The 19,358-nt window shown below is 42.4% G+C and overlaps 1 protein-coding gene across 1 annotated transcript in view; it reads right to left on the bottom strand.

The window, feature by feature from the left end:
- TBX15 (T-box transcription factor 15) overlaps positions 1 to 19,117 on the bottom strand; it is a 90,119-nt gene extending 71,002 nt beyond the window's left edge. Inside the window, exon 1 of the mRNA XM_083881495.1 lies at positions 18,318 to 19,117. Coding sequence (XP_083737621.1) covers positions 18,318 to 18,519 — 202 coding nt within the window. The 5' untranslated portion in view covers positions 18,520 to 19,117. The remainder of the gene's footprint in view (positions 1 to 18,317) is intronic.
- Positions 19,118 to 19,358: the final 241 nt, after the last annotated feature.

Raw genomic sequence — 19,358 nt, 5'->3', positions numbered from 1 at the left:
CCCCTTTTGCTATGGGTAGCTTTATTTGTTAGCCCTAAATTATTCTTCTGTTGAAAAAGGTAATTTTTAAAGCCCTTAGTTTCCCTCTATTAGAAAAAGTTCATTGTGTTACATTTCAGACTACTTTTTTATCAAAGCAGCATCAAAATACGAGAAGTAAATCCTTTCAAGAGATACTACTGATCACTGTGATCATCTTTTTCTTTCACACTAGCCACCACAATTTTATTTTCTTGTCAGGAATTACACTGTGTCTGAAGTTCTGCTAAGTATGACACATGAAGACGGGCTGAGAAGTTGTGCTGATGAACATGATGTGAATTCATTAGACGTGTGTGTCTTCTGAGATGCCCTCCAGGAATATGTCTCAACCATACCAGGGCCACTTAGACTCTTTGGAAATAAGAACCACTCATGGGCCAAACCAGATGATGCGGCTCAGTGGTTTCCCCCTACAGTCAACTAAAAATTTGCCAGAGAGCAAAGCTAACGTTTATTCACTACTTTCATTTTCACACATTGTTTTTTGCTCACAGCTCTACTTGTGTGCATTTTCAGGGTGTTTCATACATGACCCCTAAATTCAGTCCCACTACAACCCAGTATAAGCACAATAAGCAGTGCTCCTATTAATTCTAATCCTTCTGACATTAACTGTAATATGCTTAGAAGCTAGCCTAATCACAATTACATGGAGAGTCATTTGGAAAATGTATAAATTACCTTTATCAGTGGTTTTAGCTATGTTTATATTGAATTCATCTGCTGAGCATCTCTTTACATTCCCTCCATGGCATTTCCATGCATTGTTCCAACCTCTCCCCAGTGTTCAGCTAGAAGGACAATGGGAGAAAGCAGTTCCACATTTCCATCTATCTGTACACAAACGGGCTCAGCCTCTGCATTCTTTCTTTTCTTATTTTTACCCCCCAAAAGAGCTCCCAGGGCAGAAAAGGAATGCTGGATCAGGTCTGTCCATAGTTGTGTGTTCCCCAGCATCCCACAGAGGGATGTTGTTGCTATTATTTTAACAGCAGATCTCTGCTGTTGTTTCTATTTTAATGGCAGATTTTAAAGCTTCCGCTGACATTGGTACAGGCCCTGAAGCTCAGCTAGAGAATCAGAGGTGGTGAGCAGATGGTGATACAAAGGAGGAATGTTGTATCTATAAATATTCTGATGAAATTCGTATCCAGTGTTCCACACAAGAGCAACCAACTATACTGAAATCTTAATATGGGGTTTTAATTAGTCTTATGCGGTAAATGGGTTCTTAATCTGGGTTCCCTAACAGGCAAATCTTTACTCAGAGTGTGTAACTATTTATGTCAAACCATTGAAAAAAATTATGAAAGGTTAATTGTGTATTAATTATCATTTAAAGATGTTACCATTTACTAAATAAAGGGTAACATCTCATTCTGAGTTGTCAGGGCTTCTAAAATATCCCAAGAAAAGGAAAAGGGGCAGTAGATGAGGCACAGCAATGAAATGCTCCTGGATAGTTTGCCATAGCCAAAATTAAAGTAATGTTACAGTACATGAGTTGAATGCTTGGCAACTCAAATCTCCTTCTGGAAAAATTAGGTGCAACATCATTTAAACCAAGGTGCCAAACACTACAAACCACCCTATGGACATCTGTGTGAATCAGCAATCTCTAAACCAGCAGGACCTTCAGGTTATAATTTGTTTGCTAATGGTGATATGCCAATTTTTGTTAGCTACCTCCTTATATGTATTTTGGGAAAGGAGAGGAAGTGTTGTTTAAAAGACCTATGTCAGGAACAAAGGGGCACAGAGAATCAGCACCTCTTAACAGCATGTGTATAAGCTTTATGCAGTTGGGTTTGTTTCCTGAAGTGGCACTCGGATCTGAAAGCTGAAGAATGAAGCTATACAAATTACAAAAAATGTGTGAAAGTGTGGAAAATTATTTTTTCATCATCTTTTCATAGGCACATAAAATAACTCTAGCCTAAAGCATCTCTTTTGAACATTGGGCTGTAAAATAAGGAGACAAATTGCCTGTCTACATATCAAACATTTTAGCTGTATTTCTTAGGAATTTCGGCTCACTGAAGGCCATCAGTTGGTAAATTTTCCTTTTCCCCTTAATATTCTCACCCACTGGTCCAAACTGACTCACTGGTCAGCTTCTAACAACTTTGACAGAAGGATACCAGTGTCAAATTAATTACAATGCTACACATTTTGTGAAAAGGAAAAACAAATTAGCACCTTCACTGAAGAGGCTGTCTTGACTACTTTTTCTATATGCTGAGCCCAGGAGAGCATCCTCAGACAGGAGCCAGATGGAGAAAATGTTTGCCTGCACCTGGGATGCTGTGAGATATTCAGGAAAATGTATGGGGAGCTGAAAATGCTGGTAAACAACAGGATACAGTCACTGGGGAAGGGGCAGGAAGAACTAACATTTCTGGTGACATCAGAACATGATGCAAATCATCCATCCAGCTGCTTGCAAGAGCTTCTTTCTTTCACAGAAATACCCTCTAAAAGTCCTCAAGAGTTCAGGGCCCAGAGGAAATGCAAAACTAGGCTTTTGGGGAAGAAAATTATTATAAAATCTTCCTGAAGTGCTGGTATGTCCTTATTCATAATTTATTTTACAAGATCTAAATAATGCCATCTCGCCTGTGCTCTGCAGACCACATTCAGTAAAATAGCTGTACCAGTGTGCAAGAAGACAGAAGAAGAAATAAAGATTACCTCTCTTCTACATAACTTTCCTGCAACTGAAGTCCAAAAACTGAGTAATAGCAAGACACCTTTGCCCAACTTTTACCACAGGTTGTCAGCCAGAAAAAAAAAATAGAAAAGAAAGAAAAATAATTTCTCACCTAACAGCTCAGTGTTCTATCTAACAGCTGTTTGAGCAGCAGCTTTACCAAGCTCTGTAAGAGGCCAGCAGGTTTGCAGTCTATCTCAGCCACCTCAAGCACAAGGTAAAGGTAGCCTATTATGGCTAGGCTGGAATTTTCAATTATGGTCATGCATGCCAATACCATACTTTAAAACTTGATATACCTCTGAAGGCATGTAAATAATTTAAGCACACTCTCCTTCCCCCCACATACATTTTCAAATGCAGTTTAGGCTCTTAGGTTCAAGTAAATGTCTAAATTGCATCTGATGTATTTTGCAGCTCCCAGTGGCTTCAGTGAGACTATTTTTCTGAATAAGGGAATATAAGGGGTCGCAATTTAATTTTGTTCAACATTCTGTCTTCTGTTGACACTACATAAGGTGATTTGATAAATACTGCAATTTCTGAATGGACTTGCCTAAGGCTCCAAAATCAGAACTGCTAAATGTGCAAAACAAGATCATGCAGGAGGGAAATAAAATCAAAGTCCCACTTTAGTTCCATGGCAAGCAACAAAAGGACTTGACAGTTTTACATTGAAATGAAAATATAGGATGAAAACAAAGAATCTGATTCCTCACCTCACAACTGAAATAATTTCAATATCTACTATTTTAATAGATATTTCTGCTTAAAACTATATACTTAGAGGATGAAATATTACATTTCTTTCTGAAGGGATTTCTTACTAAAGTTACACATCACATCTAGCACGTCTATAATTGAAGTCTTAAAGAAATATACTTTATTCCGTAGCCTCTATTGTTTATTTTGTGCCACAGACAAAACTCTGTGCAGTTTCCATTTCCCCTACAATTAGGCGCTGCTCCTACAAACACATAAGTGTGAACTCACCTTTCCTGCTGGGAGGGATTTGGATGGGGGACCCACTGCAATAAAGGACATGAATACATTTTGGCAGGATCAGGGCCTTAGATAGCAAGGAGGAAACGAGCTAACAGAAACCACCTTTGCAAATATAAAAAAGGGAAAGATCCCATGAAGAGAAATTAAAGTTTTATACACTTTTAAGTGCCAGACAGAGTATTTAAAAGGAGAAGAAACTGGAGGACATCAGAACTGATCTTTTTTTAAAATACAAGTAGAGAGTGAGAGTGTCCCTTTAAGGGTTTGTGACATGGCACAGACCAGGGTTTGCTTCCTTTGGCATTGACTGAACTAATGTTTTCTTTTGCCAAGACATTCAGTGACTGAAAGTGCAGCTTTTTCTTCCTCACAGCCGTTTCCTCGCCCATTATCAAATATTTTCCCTCCAGCTTTTGCCTTCCTCACGGGATGTAAATGATGCAGGAATTTCGGCTGCTCTGCTTCAGTTTACCAGAGTGATAATCATAGGCAAACGCTCACAATCTGTCTTTCATTAGAAGAGTTTTTTGCACTTCTGTTTAACACGGGGAATTTTTTGAATTGCCCTTTAAAAGAAGATTTCACATCCACTTCTGCCTGGAGGGAAACCCATGCTGCCACAAATATATCTGCTGGAAAAAGGGGAATGCTCTCGTTGAGTGATGATCACCAAAGACAGCAGGCAGTTCTACCTTCAAGTCACAAACGTTATCTACTTGCTGCAAACTTAATTGGACAAATCTATGGTTAAAATAATGCTTTTCCCATTAAAAAGCAAGGCCTTTTCTTTGCTCCTCTATGCAAAAACCTGTGAAAATTCCATTGTAAAGCTAAAGTAGCTTTCACTACCAAATGCATGAAACCTCTCTCGCAAAGCACAATTCTCTGATTTTTAGGCAGCAAACGTAACACTAGGATCTAACACATGTTGTTAAAAAAAAGTAAGTGCAAAATGGGGATGGAGAAGAATTTCTAAAATACCTAAGATGTGTTAAATGTTTAAATACAATGTTTCAGTGTCCCTAGAAAAAGATTATACTACATTCTTATACAAAACCCATATAAAAAAATACTAGTATTATATAGAATATATTATATATATTATAGCAATAATTTAAAATATATAGAATATATACATGTACATATTATAAATCTATCTAGAGAGGAAGAAACTTATACAAGCACATGATGTGGAGAAAGTATATAGCAAGTGAAATGGGATTCAAACTCCATCCAATATTAAACAGTCACTTTTTCTGAGTTGGTAAGAGTAGCGGGAATGTCTTCAGTGAAAAAAAAAAATCCTAGAACAAAAGCAAAAAACGAGAGGGAGAACTACATTCACTAAAAATGGGGATAATTAAAGTGTAAGTCATCATCACTGTTATGCTTTTGTTTAAACGCAGGAAATGGATGGGCTCGAGTTCTCAGTTTCTTGCTGAATTTGGCCCCAAACAAGTATCTACAGACTCTTCTGAAGGAAAACAAACAAACAAATATTTTATAATAAATTTTGAAATTCATGTCCTCATTAAAAAAAGCAACCTTTTTATCAGGGTAGTCAAAATGTAATTGAAGAAAATGAAAATGTTAGATCTACAGTTTGGGAAATCCCTTGTGCAAGGAACTTACTCCTCTTCTTTCCTTATTAAACTAGGATGCATTTTAAGCCAACAATTTGAACTGGAAATCCTGATATGTTTAATTGCTCTACAAACTCTGCAAACTAGGCCTCAAGCTTCAGATTCCTCTGCCCTCACAAAGGAGAAATTACTTCTTTCTATTCCCTTGTTTATTGTTAAGATATACAAGAATAAAGTGAGTTTTTCACAATATCTTAGACAAAGAAGAAACATAGTTCAGGAATTTCTGGTTTGTTTTTTTATTCCCACAAAATGCCCCTTTATAAATTGATATCTCACCTGTAATCATTGTGCACTGAAAAAAAAAAAAAAAAAAAAAAAAAAAAAAAAAAAAAAAAAAAAAAAAAACCAACCAAACCCACAACCTCAGGACCTCTGCTCTATTTCACAAAACTCTACTTTTATTATTTCTTCATTCTTCGTTTAGGGTTTCCCCTGTACTGAGATTTGAGATTTGGTTTCCTACTTAAATATCATCAACCATTCTTTCAAATTTATTAATAAAGTATATCAAACTCAGAACACAAGTAAAATAATGACAAATCCTGATGGAAGTCCCCTTATGACAGAGATATCAGGGAAGAGTTAAGAGCATTTGACCTGCTGTGCCCAAAGAGGCAATTCTGGCACATGCAACGAGGATCACATCTTAGTGAATACATGGGGGAAAATTTGAGCCAACCACAGTGTAAAGAGCTGGGGTGAATGTTATCTTATTAAAGGAGGTGACTGAGCAGCAACACCTTCAGAATATTACTCTTTGTACAGCTGCAATGTCCTGAGGCCCTGGATGTGAATTGGTGCTCTGCTGTGCTGTTAAATGTGAGCAAAGGACAGCACTGGGCTGTCACCAGGAGTCACCAGTCAAAGTACGTGCAACAGCCCAAGTGCTGACAATGAATCACCTCCTGCTTTAGAAACAGAGCTGGACAAACTCCCCAACTTACAGGAGAAAAGTCACGACTCAGACAGGTCAAAAATAATACAACCGTGAATGTGGAATAAAGAAAAAGAGGGAAGCAGAAATTGGGAGGTGAGGGGGGAGAAAACTAAAAAAGAAATGCTTAATTTTCTGTGAAAAAATGCAAAATAAATATTATTCACTTCATTAGATGACCATAATAATAAGCTTCTTCTTCCCATTTGTCTGCACAGCAAGCATCATTGTAAATGGTACAGCAAATAGCAACTACCTGAGACGTAATTATTTATATCTTAATTCATGACTGTTCAAGCAACTTCATGAATACTCAGTAATTCTTTGAATATTCACAAATAAAATGATCGAGAGTCAGTTCTGAAACACATATTCTCATTGAACTGCAAGTAATTGCAACAAGAAATGACTGCTACTATTTATAATTCTTCATTTAAATTTGGGGGTCCTAGCCAGAATGGCATTTCAAAAAACTTTCATTGGCCTGCAGAAAAGCTGGTCCCTCTTCCTTCCAGCCATGCCCCCAGGAAAAACATGCAAATAAACAATATAACAAGTACAAATTTTGAGGAGAGGGGGAAGACTAAATTGTCTGAAGTACTTGATTATTATAAATTGAGTTTAATTATCACCTTAACAATCAGAAACGTGGTATGCATAATTTAATTAGCAATTAGAAATTGCCTCTAGGTATACCTGTAGAATAAATAACTACACTCACTGCAGTAATGTCTAATATAGTCTTTCTGGCACATAAAAAACTTCTGTGTACTGATAATTTAAATATTAATACTATAAAGCACTGAAATATATGATATTTATATCCAATGAAAATCCATAGACTGAACTCCATGTATAGCATCTATTGATTATAAAAGGGACAAAGACCAGAAGAAAGTAGCTAAAGTTTCAAACAGGATTTTAAATATTACTCAAAAAAAATTCCTGTGGAGCTGACTATGAGAGAAAATATTTCCTCTAGAAGAGTTTTTTTTCATTTTCCCCAGAATTCCTAACTTTTTTGCATTAAGCCATGGAGAACAAAGACCATGGGAAGAAACTCTGCTCTTTTTCATGAAGGCTTCTGCTTAACTGAGAGGTCTTTCCTTTCCTCTCTCTTACATATCTGAACTACACCAAATTATTGCATTTACTCATATAGTGCCCTAAGTTGTCTTCAGAAACCATCTTGAATAGTATATTTCATGTATAGGAACCATGCTATTCATTATTCTGGGAAAAAAAAAATAAAAACAACACAGGAAGGTACCCAGATGCAGGGAGAAAGTCTGAAAATAGTTTCTAATTTCTTCTCATGCTGAGAGCAGCTGGTGAGTAGGAAATGAAGCCCTGAACCGCTCCCTTTCCCACCTCATTTCCCTCTTCCTTCCCAACAGTGATCCCTCTCTGGTTTTCTATCAGTTTTCTGGTTTTCTACTCCTTTGCCATTATTAACTCCTCTCTTTCTGATTTCACCATCAGTTCATTCCCAGGAGGATAAAGTACACCTGTGACTCAACATGAACACAAGGGTGACTCGGTTCATTCCCTGGTGCATTGCATCCCTTGTCCCAGCCAAGTGAGCCCCTCAGAAGGATTCAGGACACTCAGTCCTCATCCAGCTAAGCTACAGCACTATTCTTCTTGATTTGCTATTTTCCCATCATTTCTCAGCCCAAGGACAAGTCAGCCCCTACAGAAGCCTGTGGATTCTCCAATCCTGTGGGTGTCTGAGAGCACAGCCAGGAGCAGGGCATCTGACACTGCAACAGAACAGAGGCAAAAAATCCCCAGACATTTTCCATTCCCCTTTGGGGCTGAACTGCTTTTCTGTGGAAGGCTGTAACCATACTGGATTACTTTCTTACATGTCCTGTGTGTACTCAATCCAACCCCTTTTCATTTTTTTTCTAAATCAATTATTCCAGCATTACCCTGGATAAATGATGCTCAGCACCTTAATGTAACTTGAGCAAACAGTCCTGAAATCTCTTAATAACCATACAATTCACAATCAGATCTTTCATTCTGAGAAGCAGGCTGAGGTGGCATTTTTTATTCCTGAAGTTGCATTATACAGCTATATTTTCACAAAAGCTATTAATTATTGTCCATTTCTGTAACAGCACGTTGCTAGGCACTTCCACAGCTGCCTTCCCTTACCCCAGCTCAGGCACAATTTCCTGAGTTATGGAGTAAACAGAATTACCCTGCACAGAATAATCCAAGGAGTCTCTAATGGGGCAGTGTGGGCTTTCTGCCGCCCCGTCAGCCTTGCAGGGACCTGCACAGCAGTGCTGTGATGTTACGGTTTATGTGGCCAACACTCCCGAGCATTGAGGTGAGTAATGTTCCTGCCTTGCCACTAGCCACAGGGAGACTTTGCTAGGCTTGTTTGATGGTAAATGAGGACTTTTTTTTTAATTTGCTCCAAAGAGCTTGGCACAGGAAACCCTCAAATCCTACCATAATAAATCTTCTATTTATCTTTTAAAATCCAGAGCAAAATAAAAACCATTAAGCACCCAGAGTCATGGGCTGAATTCTGTATTTTCATAGCTTGCTACAATCTTCTGGCATAAAAAGATTAAGCTTTATGAAGCAAAAAAACCCCAAAACGTTTCAGTGTAAAAATAACAGCCTGGTTGCCTTCTGTGGAGCTCTGTATTATTGTATGACACAATTAAATGGCAGGAGCACTTAGATATTGCAAAGACGGGCACAATCCAGAAACCTGCGTCTGATTCAACCTGATTGTTTTCACACTATCAGGCATTTGCACTTAATCTAAAGAGGAGGCATGGTCCAGCTATAGCATAAAATGATCACTCAGGTATTAGCCTCACTGTCATAATTATTTAACTCCTACAGACTGACACGGTATTGAAGCAGAATAAAAAGGAATCCCCCCAGAATTATTCCAATCCTGACTGTTGTGCTGAGGAGGAGCCTACTTTCTGGCTATCACAGCCTGTTTAGGGTATCTCAGAGCAGAAATCAAGGGAGAGGTTAAGATCTCCATGGTGATTACACATTCTTAACGCCACTGAAAATAAGGTCACAGAAGTTGCACCGTGAAAATCATATAGTCCTTTGAAGGGCAAATACTTGGCGTGTCAAATAATCAGCCCCTCTTTTAGCAATGCTTCCACATGCTAGGATACGTCAACTAAAAATTTAGCATTGCTAGTCCCAATTCTTGCATGGTTTTTAATTACAAGTTAAGGCAGCAGCAGAGTCCAGCACAACCTGAAGGCTGAAGTTTGCTTTTAAAAAAGGCAGTGAGAATGTTTTCATTAAGTCTGAGAGGGTATAAGGAAATACTCAACAGGTCTTCCATGATTTTTTTACCCTGGTGAGAAAAGCTGCTTAAAGCACAATTAAAATTCATTTGCATTTTTTCTGTGCAAAGTGCAAAGCTGAAAAAGGGGGTTGACAGGGAAGGACCGGGATAATTACTTCATAAAGAAAGTGATTCTTGTAAAAGTCATTAAATGTGTTTACAGTAACACCTACAAACATTTAGTAATTGACCTTTCAAAAGAATCCTCAGAGCAAGATTGAGGAAAATCCAGTATGGCGATTAGGTAAAAAAATAAAAAATCTGTGAATCTCCATCTATTCTCAAGCTTCCTTCTTCCTCACTTAACTCAGACTTAGAAAACCAATCTACAGGCATTTCAGAGGTAAACCAAAAAGAACCTATTTCTAAAGCCTCCCTAACCCTACGCATCATATTCACCATACATTTCTAAATGTTATAACATGCTCTCATTGGAATTATTTTCTCTGCATAGGCATCCACGCAGATGCTGGTATCATAAGAAAGCAGCACTTCTGATATCTTATTTAGGGACATTGCTCTTACTAGTGCAACTTCTTAAGAAGTCTGTGATGTGCAGTTCTTCACTCTTATTAAAAGCAAAGACACTTAAATTTCTTCAATTTTCTCCTTGGTTTTGGGGGAGATTTCTAATCAGGGAGTTCTCTATTTCCTGAAGCTCCTAAAAGCTGAAGCTCGGGTTTGTTAATTCATTGGTCATGGAAAAATGTCAGTGTTAGCCAAGAGTGCATCCAGCCCCTGAGTAAAGTCAAAGAACTGTAAGTCATTCATAACTATTCTGTGTGCCCTGGCCCACTGATTTTAAAACAATTTTTGCTGTGGCTGCATTCATATAAATGTGCTGATTATTAATATGATTTGTGTCAGCTTTTAACCAGTTGGTTAAGTACTCTTTAGAAACTCTAAATTAGTTCTTTCAAGGGTGGTTTGCAATAATTTCTTCCCAAGCTCCTTTCCAAGAGCTACACATGGACATAGTTGGAAATGTCCATTTAACAATACAGAAAGTCTTCTTTCCCAAAAAGCAAAAGCCTTGAGAAGAATGAACAGGTGCAGTGGCAGTGAAGTGAAGCTATCCACTCTGACAGCAACTGAGTTCTATCATGCAAGAGTTTAGCTGAAGTTATTTTTAATTATATATATATTTATAAAATTAAGCAAGAAAATCCAGCTTCAAAGAAATGAAAACTTCATTAAATCCTTCAGAACTTTGTAGCTTTGACTTTTAGAAATTAAAAAAATGGGAAGCAGTTTTGAGTGCCCAAATTTTGCATTTGAGTAGTATATAAATAAAAATGCCTTATTCTTTATTTGCTAATTCATTCTATGATCTATATTAAAACCACTTTTTAATTAATTGAAACAAGGAGACTTGAGATCTATTTCTAAAACAGTTGCACGACTTAAAAACATTAGGTAGTTTAATGATACAAAAATAAATACTTAAAGACTGGCCAAATCCTAAGTTTTCCCGATTCTCCATAGTTTTATTTTTTTTAAAAAAAGCTTAACTAAACTAAATCTGAGTGAATCCTCACTGTATTCACTTTTTTTTCTGCTGAGTCCCAGAATGAAACTCCTCCTCTGACTTCCTCCATTGCTGCAAATCAGTTTGTTCTGGCCTAAGCCATTCACTAGGTGAATCCTTCCCCCTGACAGCTGAGAGGCTGCATTTGCAAACACACAGCAAACAGTGGCCAGCCCACTGTCACTGGGTTCTGACTCAGACAAGCCTTTCACCATCTTCACAATACTCTCAGATCAATAACTCAGTTTAGCAAAGGATATATGAAAATATTATTGTAAATATTATTGTAACAAGTGCTTTTATCACTTCTGGGATTGATTTACTGATTCATTGTTTTTGGACCTTGAAGAATATGCAATTAAAAGCTGCCCCCAGGATGCAAATTGCTACTAGAATTTCAATTGGGACTCATTTCTTCTCAGTTTCAAAAATCCTCAATCTTCTTTCAAAGATATTTCAATTTAATTTTACCATACCACTATGTTATCTCTCCCTAGAACTTCTCACCAGAGCACACTACAGCTTTTAACACAGGAAATGCAACGAGGTTATATTTTGAGACAGCAGATGTTTCACAGGTGTAAAGGTTGCAATCATAACCTATTTTCAATGATAGTGAAAATAAGGAGCAGAAAGCTACACTTTTGGGGATTTTTTTCCCCTCTGGACAAAATAACATCTCAGCATTGCTGCATGGTACTCTCTATCTGAGGAAACTGTAGCTTGAATAAAAAGCTATAGAAGCAAAATCTTTCAATGTCCTGCTATGCAGAGTTGCTATGGACAGGATTAGGAACTGGAGAACTGGGAAGACTCCACTTGCCTGCATTTTCCCTACACCCAGGTGCCCACTGCTGCTGTCCCCAAAGGAGCCACACAGCTCCCAGGCTGGCAGACACTGCCCATTCCTGTGTAAACCCACGACGCCTTTTCTGTCAGGAATTAAACAGAAGGTGCCATCCCATTACTGACAAGTAACTGCACTATTTAAGAGGATGTCAGAGAACTAAGAGTTAGCACAAAATCCTGTAACTCTATCAACGGGCACTAGCACTCTCAGCCTCTCTGGGAAACACTGTCAATCTCTGAAACGTCAAATTTAGAAAATTTATGTTCCTTTAACTGAATTTGATTTTACATCACCAGTGTAAGCTACAGATCTCAAAATAGGCACTTGGGGTGATTTAAATCACAGCTGAACAGATTTTACTAATTTTACAAAAAGGACAAAGTAAATGCCATCTGATCCTGTCTCAATATATTCAGGATTTTTTCCAGTACTCTCAGACTGCTTTTAGTGCATTATTTAAACTTTTGTAACCGTATTAATCTAGATCAGAAGGCAAGAAAAAGAAACGTTGGGGGGGGCGGGAAATTGGTCTTTGAAGACCTAAAACTGCAAGCAAAGATTCATTCTGGAATCCAACGGATTACAATAGGAACAGCAATCTGTGTGAATAGAAGTGACTCAAATGGCACCGACTGTGTTGTAAAACAATGTAAATGCTATTTTCTGAATGCAGTGCTCTTGGAAGGCATCTTTCAACTTTTCCATCTGAAAAAAGCATCAGTTTTCCTTAAAGACAGATACGGATAAAGCAGGACACTCCTGCCTGAGGAGAGGCTAGCTGGGCTGATATTTGATATAAGCACTCAGTCCCAAATGGGAGGAGGGAGAAGTGATTGATGGTTCGTAAGGAATTACTTGACTTTTGCTTGTAACAGAAGCTTTTTGGATTCTCCCAAAGTTCTTGTTGAAGACAAGAAACATCTTATGAAACAGCAGCTTTCCCCTTAGCAGCAGGTGGAATAAACCTGTGTAAAAAATGCTGCAGATTTAAAATTCATATAAAAGAAAGGAAGATATTGATTGACACACTGCCCTTTTTCTAATGCTCTGCTGTTCTTTAAGGTTTGTCTCTATTTTTCTGTTACCTGCCCTCTTAATAGTGTGAGTAATTCACCTCTCTGCAGGAGGAGTTTGACACAGCCAGCATCAGGAGTTCCCCAATTCAGTAAGATACATATTACCACAGGGATAACTCCTTCTCGCTCTGTGTCTCCTGGGGCTCCAAGGTCAGGGCTGCATGAACTTGACTAAGACAACCCTTTCCCAAGCCCCCACAGGGCTCCACTCTCCTGGCTCTCATCTGGACAACTCCATCTGCCTCCTGCAATTGTCTCCTCTGGGAAAGACGAGAGCATTAGCTCTGCTGCTGGACTATGGGGGGAACAGAAGTATTAGGAGGGGCAGATTTTCACGTTTCCTTCCATCGTGTGCACAAGGGAGCAACAGATCCGAGCTCCGCACCCCATCTTAAAGAGGCAGATCCCATCTTAAATTCATCCCAACAGGTGGAATGAATTCATACAATCCCAGTCACACACAAATTCGTTGGGAAGACTTCTCATCAATAACGCCATCTCAAGGCAAAGGCAAAGCTGACACTGTCTTACATCTCGTTGTCACAGACTACGAGCCCCGTGCAGAGGACGACGCAAAGGACAATGTTCGCCAATGTGCTCTACCTCGGGAAAGAGACAAGAAAAATTGTTCTGCCAGCGTTTGAAATCTTAGCCCCATCCACCGAGCGCTCAAACAAAAGCTGAAGTGAGAAACCGAATTAAGTCACTCCCTCTTCACGGGTTTAACATCCACTGCTCAAAGAACGGACTCCATCAATATAAGCATTCAGAAGCAAGGGTATTAAAAAAAAAAAAAAAAAAAAAAAAATTAAAAAAAAAAAAAAGGAAGTAGAAGAGTCAATCGCATTTTCTCCTGCTCTTAAAATCTCTTTACCTCTCCGGAGGGTGGGCGGGATGAGCGGCTCCCGCACCGCCGCCAGTGGAGGGGGTTTGCCCTGGGCAAGGAGGAGCAGGAGCCGGGTTGGGATGGACATGGATGTAACCCCCCAGGAGACACAGGAGAACAACACACCGCGCCAAAAGAGCTGAAGATTTTACTCTTGTCAGCCACTAAAAGCTTTGTCAAACTCTCGGGTCTTAATCTTACGGATAAGCGTTTGTAATAAACACATCGAGGGTCTTAAAATGTGCGCCGGGTTTTTTTCTCTTTTTGCAGATGTTCGCCAGTGTAGATTCAGATAAACACAAGGAACGAACAATTAAACGCTGAAAAAAATGCCTTGTTTTCTTCTGTTTAATTTGTTGTTTGGGGATAGTTTGTTTGTTTTCGGGGTTTTTTTAACCGGTAGGTGCCCTTTGAATATATGCAACCAAAGATACCGATGGGATGGACGTGTGAAACAAAGACTGCGCTGGCAGTAAAACTGGTTTACAAAATCGCTTGTGTGTTTCTTCGCGAGGAAAAGCACGGTCCCAAAGCAGGAAAAATCTACCTATTTAGCGGCCGCACGATGTTGTTCTGCCTCTGGAGCGCCTGTGCCCGTCTGGCCGTGAGGACACCCCGACTGCCCGCAGGAGCGGCCGTGTTTTTGTCAAGGACACGTTCCACCCACCCTCTCCAAAAATTCAAATAAATCTTTAAACTTTGGAGGAAGAGAGGAGCGCGCTGGGGTCTGTCCCCGCGCCCTCGGGCTGGCGAAGGGACGGGCGCAGGATGATGTACAGGGCGGTAAACAATACACACAGCGAGGGGGGCAACGCCTGCGGCCCCCGTGACCTTCCCGCCGCTCAGGTTAAATCTATAAATACCCAGAAGACACCCGAGCCCATTGTTTTGCTGCCCTCTGAAACCGAACCTGCCAAGGGGACGGAGGGGCGTCCCGCCACCCTCCTCCTCCTCCTCCTCCTCCTCCTTTGGCCTGTCGGCGGCGAGAACCGAGCGGCCTCCCGGAGCCCCTGGGCGAGCTCGGCCTCCCCCGGCCCGGCCGCGGCCCCACGGGGTGGGGGAGAGAAGGTGAGAGCCGCTGGAATCCCCAATTCCTCTTCGCTACTTCGTGGTTAAACCCGCACATGATTAAAATCCGGATTTATCCCCTCTTTTAAATGAGTCTCGTAAAAAAAAAAAAAAAAAAAAAAAGCACATTAACTCCGGCGGCAAAAAAAAAATCACGGCTGAGACATAACTCGGATGCTCGGGAGATGTTTTTTTTTTTTACAAACCTGGCGGATTTATCCGCTCGCTTTTCTCACCTTTGCCCGCGCCACAGCCCGGGCCGGCAATCTCCCAGCCTGGCACCTCTCTTCTCCCAGGAAAACGCGGCCCCGGAGGGCGGGGAGGTCTCTCGGGGAGACTCGGTCTCGCCAATACCGTCCCCGAAGGGTTTGGGCGCGGCTGTAAGATGGCACCTAAAGGGTCAGGGGTTCCGCCAAAGCGGGGAAAGGTGCAGCGCTGCCTGCCAGGCGCTCCCGAGGCTGCAGTGTGTACAGGGCCAGCACAGACCCGCACCGAGCCGGGGGGTGAAGCGGGGCCGCCTCCTGCCCTCAGCCCCGCCGGGGGATTTGTCCCGCGCTGGGGAGAGAAACCCTCCAAACCCTCACACCCGCCTGCCCACAAAAATCTGCGAAAAGGAAAGCGAAGCCTTACTCCACTCGTGGCCGCGTTTAGCTCCCCGCACTGAACGGTTTTCAGAGCCTCCCGCTCTGAATTGCGAACAATTTAGGCTAAAAGATCGATAAACGGGGCCAGACCGATTTAGGCTCTCCCACAGAAATCAAGACATAATTTCTGTACGATTTGCGGCCTCCCCTCAAGCACCCGCGTCCCAGCAATGAAGGAACAGCCCGTCCTGCTCAGGGCAGCGGCTTTGAGTGTTGAACCTTTGGGACGCTATAAAAATTCCCTTCTCTAATTTTTTTTTTTTTATTTTTTTTTTCTGTATCGCCGGAGATTTGGCGAGTTTAAAATACGCGTAGGTGTAAAGTTTGTTCTTAATTAGGTCTTGTAAAGACGGAATTTGGTGGTCATTATAGAGCCGCTAATCAATTTTCGCCCAGCAGCAAAAGTGCACGGCGGAGGAATTAGGTTTAATGAAGTGACTGCGCAAATTACAGTCGCGGACTTTATTTAAAGTCTATCAACCTCCTAAAAAAATGATTTCTCAAACTGTTCTTGATTTCCTTTGCTTTATGAAAAACATCACGTTTACTTTCTGAGGTTTTCAGGCATCAGCCGTTCTCTCTCCCCCGCTATCCAATCGGGCGCACGGAGAGTTGTCCAATTTTCCCAATTCAAATTCAAGGAGAAATAGGCAAATTAAGCTTTCAGACCATACAAAAATATATCAGATTTCGGCTAGAAATTTATGAGAAACGGTTCTTGAAAATAATTTTTAAAAAGGTAAAATAAAATAAAATAAAATTAAAAAAAAAAAGCCATTGATGCACAGATACGCTCTGTTATTAGAAAGCGGATTTTTGTCTTTGGTCGTGTATTTATTCTTTTGAATTTAGGCTATTTTTTGACTGGTTGATCGCTGCCGTGCCCTCATCTTTATGTCCCTCCGCTGAGAGAAATGACCCTGGCAGCAGATTTTACCTACTTCTCCTTAGGATCCGCACCGGGAATCGCTTTTGCTGCTGTTAAAAGCAAATTGAAATGAGGTTCCTTGAGGGTGCAGAGGGGCGAGGTCTTCATGGTCTTTAGCTCCCTTCAAAAACACCTTAATTTATTTTTTTTTACAGCAAATATTTTTGATACTCCGATATAAAATTCTTTCTCTTTTTTTCCCCCCCCCTCCTTTCGTTTTTATTTTGTTCTGTTGGTTTCGGGGTTTTTTTTACTCTGAGTTTTGGGCAGCTTGTGCTAATTAATAGCTCAGTGCACGCCACCCAAAATAAATAAAAACAAATTTTAAAAGGCGCTTGCTGTTCCAAGCGCAGCGCAATGGACTTGGCAGAAGTGAAGGATATTTCTGCCCTTTTTCGTTTGACCTTTTTGCCCCGTCGGAACATTAAAATCGAAGAGAAATCACCTAAAATTCGCTTTTCCCCCACACTGTTCCCTCTGTCCCGCGTTAAGGCCCCGGGGATCGGGCCGTGGGGACGGCGGGAAGGGCGCGGGGGCAGCTCGGGGAGCGAGGCCCGGAGCCTTTTCCCCTCAGGATCCTCCCGAACCCGCGGCCGCCTGTGCGGAACCCTCGTTTTAGGCCGGGGGGACACAAGAGGAGACCGAGGGTTTGGCCTGAGCCAAAGGAGGGCTGCGAGCTAGCGGATCCCTTTTAAATAAAAACAAACAAACGAGAGTTTAAGATTAAAAGTACAGACACCGGGAGGGGAGTGTTGCGCTCCCTCTCCCCTGACCCGTCCCGGCCTTGGGGCGGCGGGCCCGGCGCTGCTCCCGGGAGGAGCCAGGCTGGGGAGCGGGGCCGACTCCTCGCAGTGCCCCGTGCCCGCCGAGATCCTTTCCCCTGGTCCAGGTCCTTTTCCCTGCCGGGGGCATTTTCCCTCCGGACAGGGCGGGTTCCCCTCCCCGTCCCCCCCGCACCCCCGCGGCTTGTGCGGAGCGAGGCCGCCCGGAGCCAGCGGGTCCTTCCCGGGAGAAGATCCCGAGCTGAGGGGGGATACTGCAGATCCCCATCGCTCCCAGGAGCCGGCGACCCTCGCCCCGGAGCAGCGGTGATCCTGGATGCCCATATCCCCCTCCTACACCGAAAGCTCCGCTTAGGGAGGCACTGTCTCCACGGGGGTGGCCGCTGACTCGGAAAAGAGGAGAGGGGTGCATCTCGCACTCCACTGCTCTGCCCCCGACCCACCCGCCTATTCCGCCATCGGGGCTTGGGAAACTCTGGGGCAAAACGAAACGCGTGTCCCGAGACAGCCGGGAAGGATTATCGCGACCGACAGGCACGGAGGGAGTGGAAGGAGGGAGCAATAAAAAGGAAGCGGAGGGGACACAGACCATGAAGCTCTGTGGGGGGGAAAGGGACACGGCGAGTAAGAGAAAGTCCCCGTAAAACGAAAGGAAAAAAAAAAAAAAAAAAAAAAAGAAACAACAAAAAGAAATCCCCGCAAAATTCCCGCTACTTTTTTTTTTTTTTTTTTTTTTTTTTTTTTCTGTACTCCCAGTGTGGAACGTTTTCTGGGACGCGCTGCCCGGCGGCAGCTCCCGGCAGGACCCAGGGAAGAGGCTGGGAGGGAGCGGGGCAGGGGGTGGGGGGTCCCGGAGAGAAAGGAGTCGCACTAACCGGGGTTGAGGTCCAGGCACTGAGTCGGATCTTCATTGTCCCCCAGCTGGCCATTGGGGCTGAGGCTTTCCATGGACAAATCCAGCCCCTTGTCCTCCCAGTCTCGCAGTTTCCTCTTTTTATTTGTCCCGATCAAGGCTTCTACTGAGAAAGCGTGCGCTCGGGAGCTGAGGGCCACCGCCGATCTTCGCCTCTCACTCATCTTATCCCCCAGCCCAGAGCCTTGGGCAGAGGAGCGACCAGCGGCTGGGAGCACACAGCCCGGGGACCAGAGGCAGAGCCTCTTGCCTCTTTCTCCCCCCCCACCCCTCCCCAGCTGCACCCCCAGAAGAACCAGCCCTCAGTCTCCTGAAGGCTCTACATGAGGCTGCAGATACTCCGCAGGCAGAGCCAGGAGGGTGTGCTCAGCCCAGGTCCCAGCACTTGCTCAGAGGGGCTGCAGGCTGGATTTCTTTTTTTTTTTTTTTTTTTTTTTTTCTTCTCCCCTTTCCTTCTGTCTCTCTCTGATTGATCCAAACTTCTGGGATTTTTTTTTCCTGCAAGAGTTAGGCAGGCTGCGTGCGCCTGTCAAGAAAAAAAAAAAAAAAAAAAAGAAAGAAAAAAAGGGGGGGGAGAAAAAAAAATGTCCCCGGCCAATAGGAGGGAGAGCTCGGGAGAGACCCAAAAGCTGCGACCCAATAGGGAGGAGAGGGAGACTCGGGCTTGAGGGAGAGGAATTTTGGCCATCTGAGTCCTGGAACACCGGCCGGGAGAATTAACTGTTTGAAGAACGGGGAGCCAGTAGGAAACCCATAACTCTAAACACAGAGAGGTAACACTTCCCGCACTTCTCTCGGCCGCACCCAGCTTTCCCAAAGGCTCCTGCTGGCCAATCCCCACGCAAAGTACCCCAGAGAGAGAGGCGCTTTACCACTCAGCGGTGCCGGATCAGGGGCTCTTTTTAAAACTGCATTTATGCCATATTATTACTTGCCCTTGCCGGCGGAATCGGAGTTTGGTAGAAGCAGAAGCAACGTCTCAAGGGGGTGGAAATTTCACTTC

The sequence above is a fragment of the Zosterops lateralis genome (assembly GCF_965231275.1).
Source record: "Zosterops lateralis genome assembly, chromosome: 2".
NCBI lineage: Eukaryota > Metazoa > Chordata > Aves > Passeriformes > Zosteropidae > Zosterops > Zosterops lateralis.
This window is presented reverse-complemented; position numbering and strand designations above follow the sequence as displayed.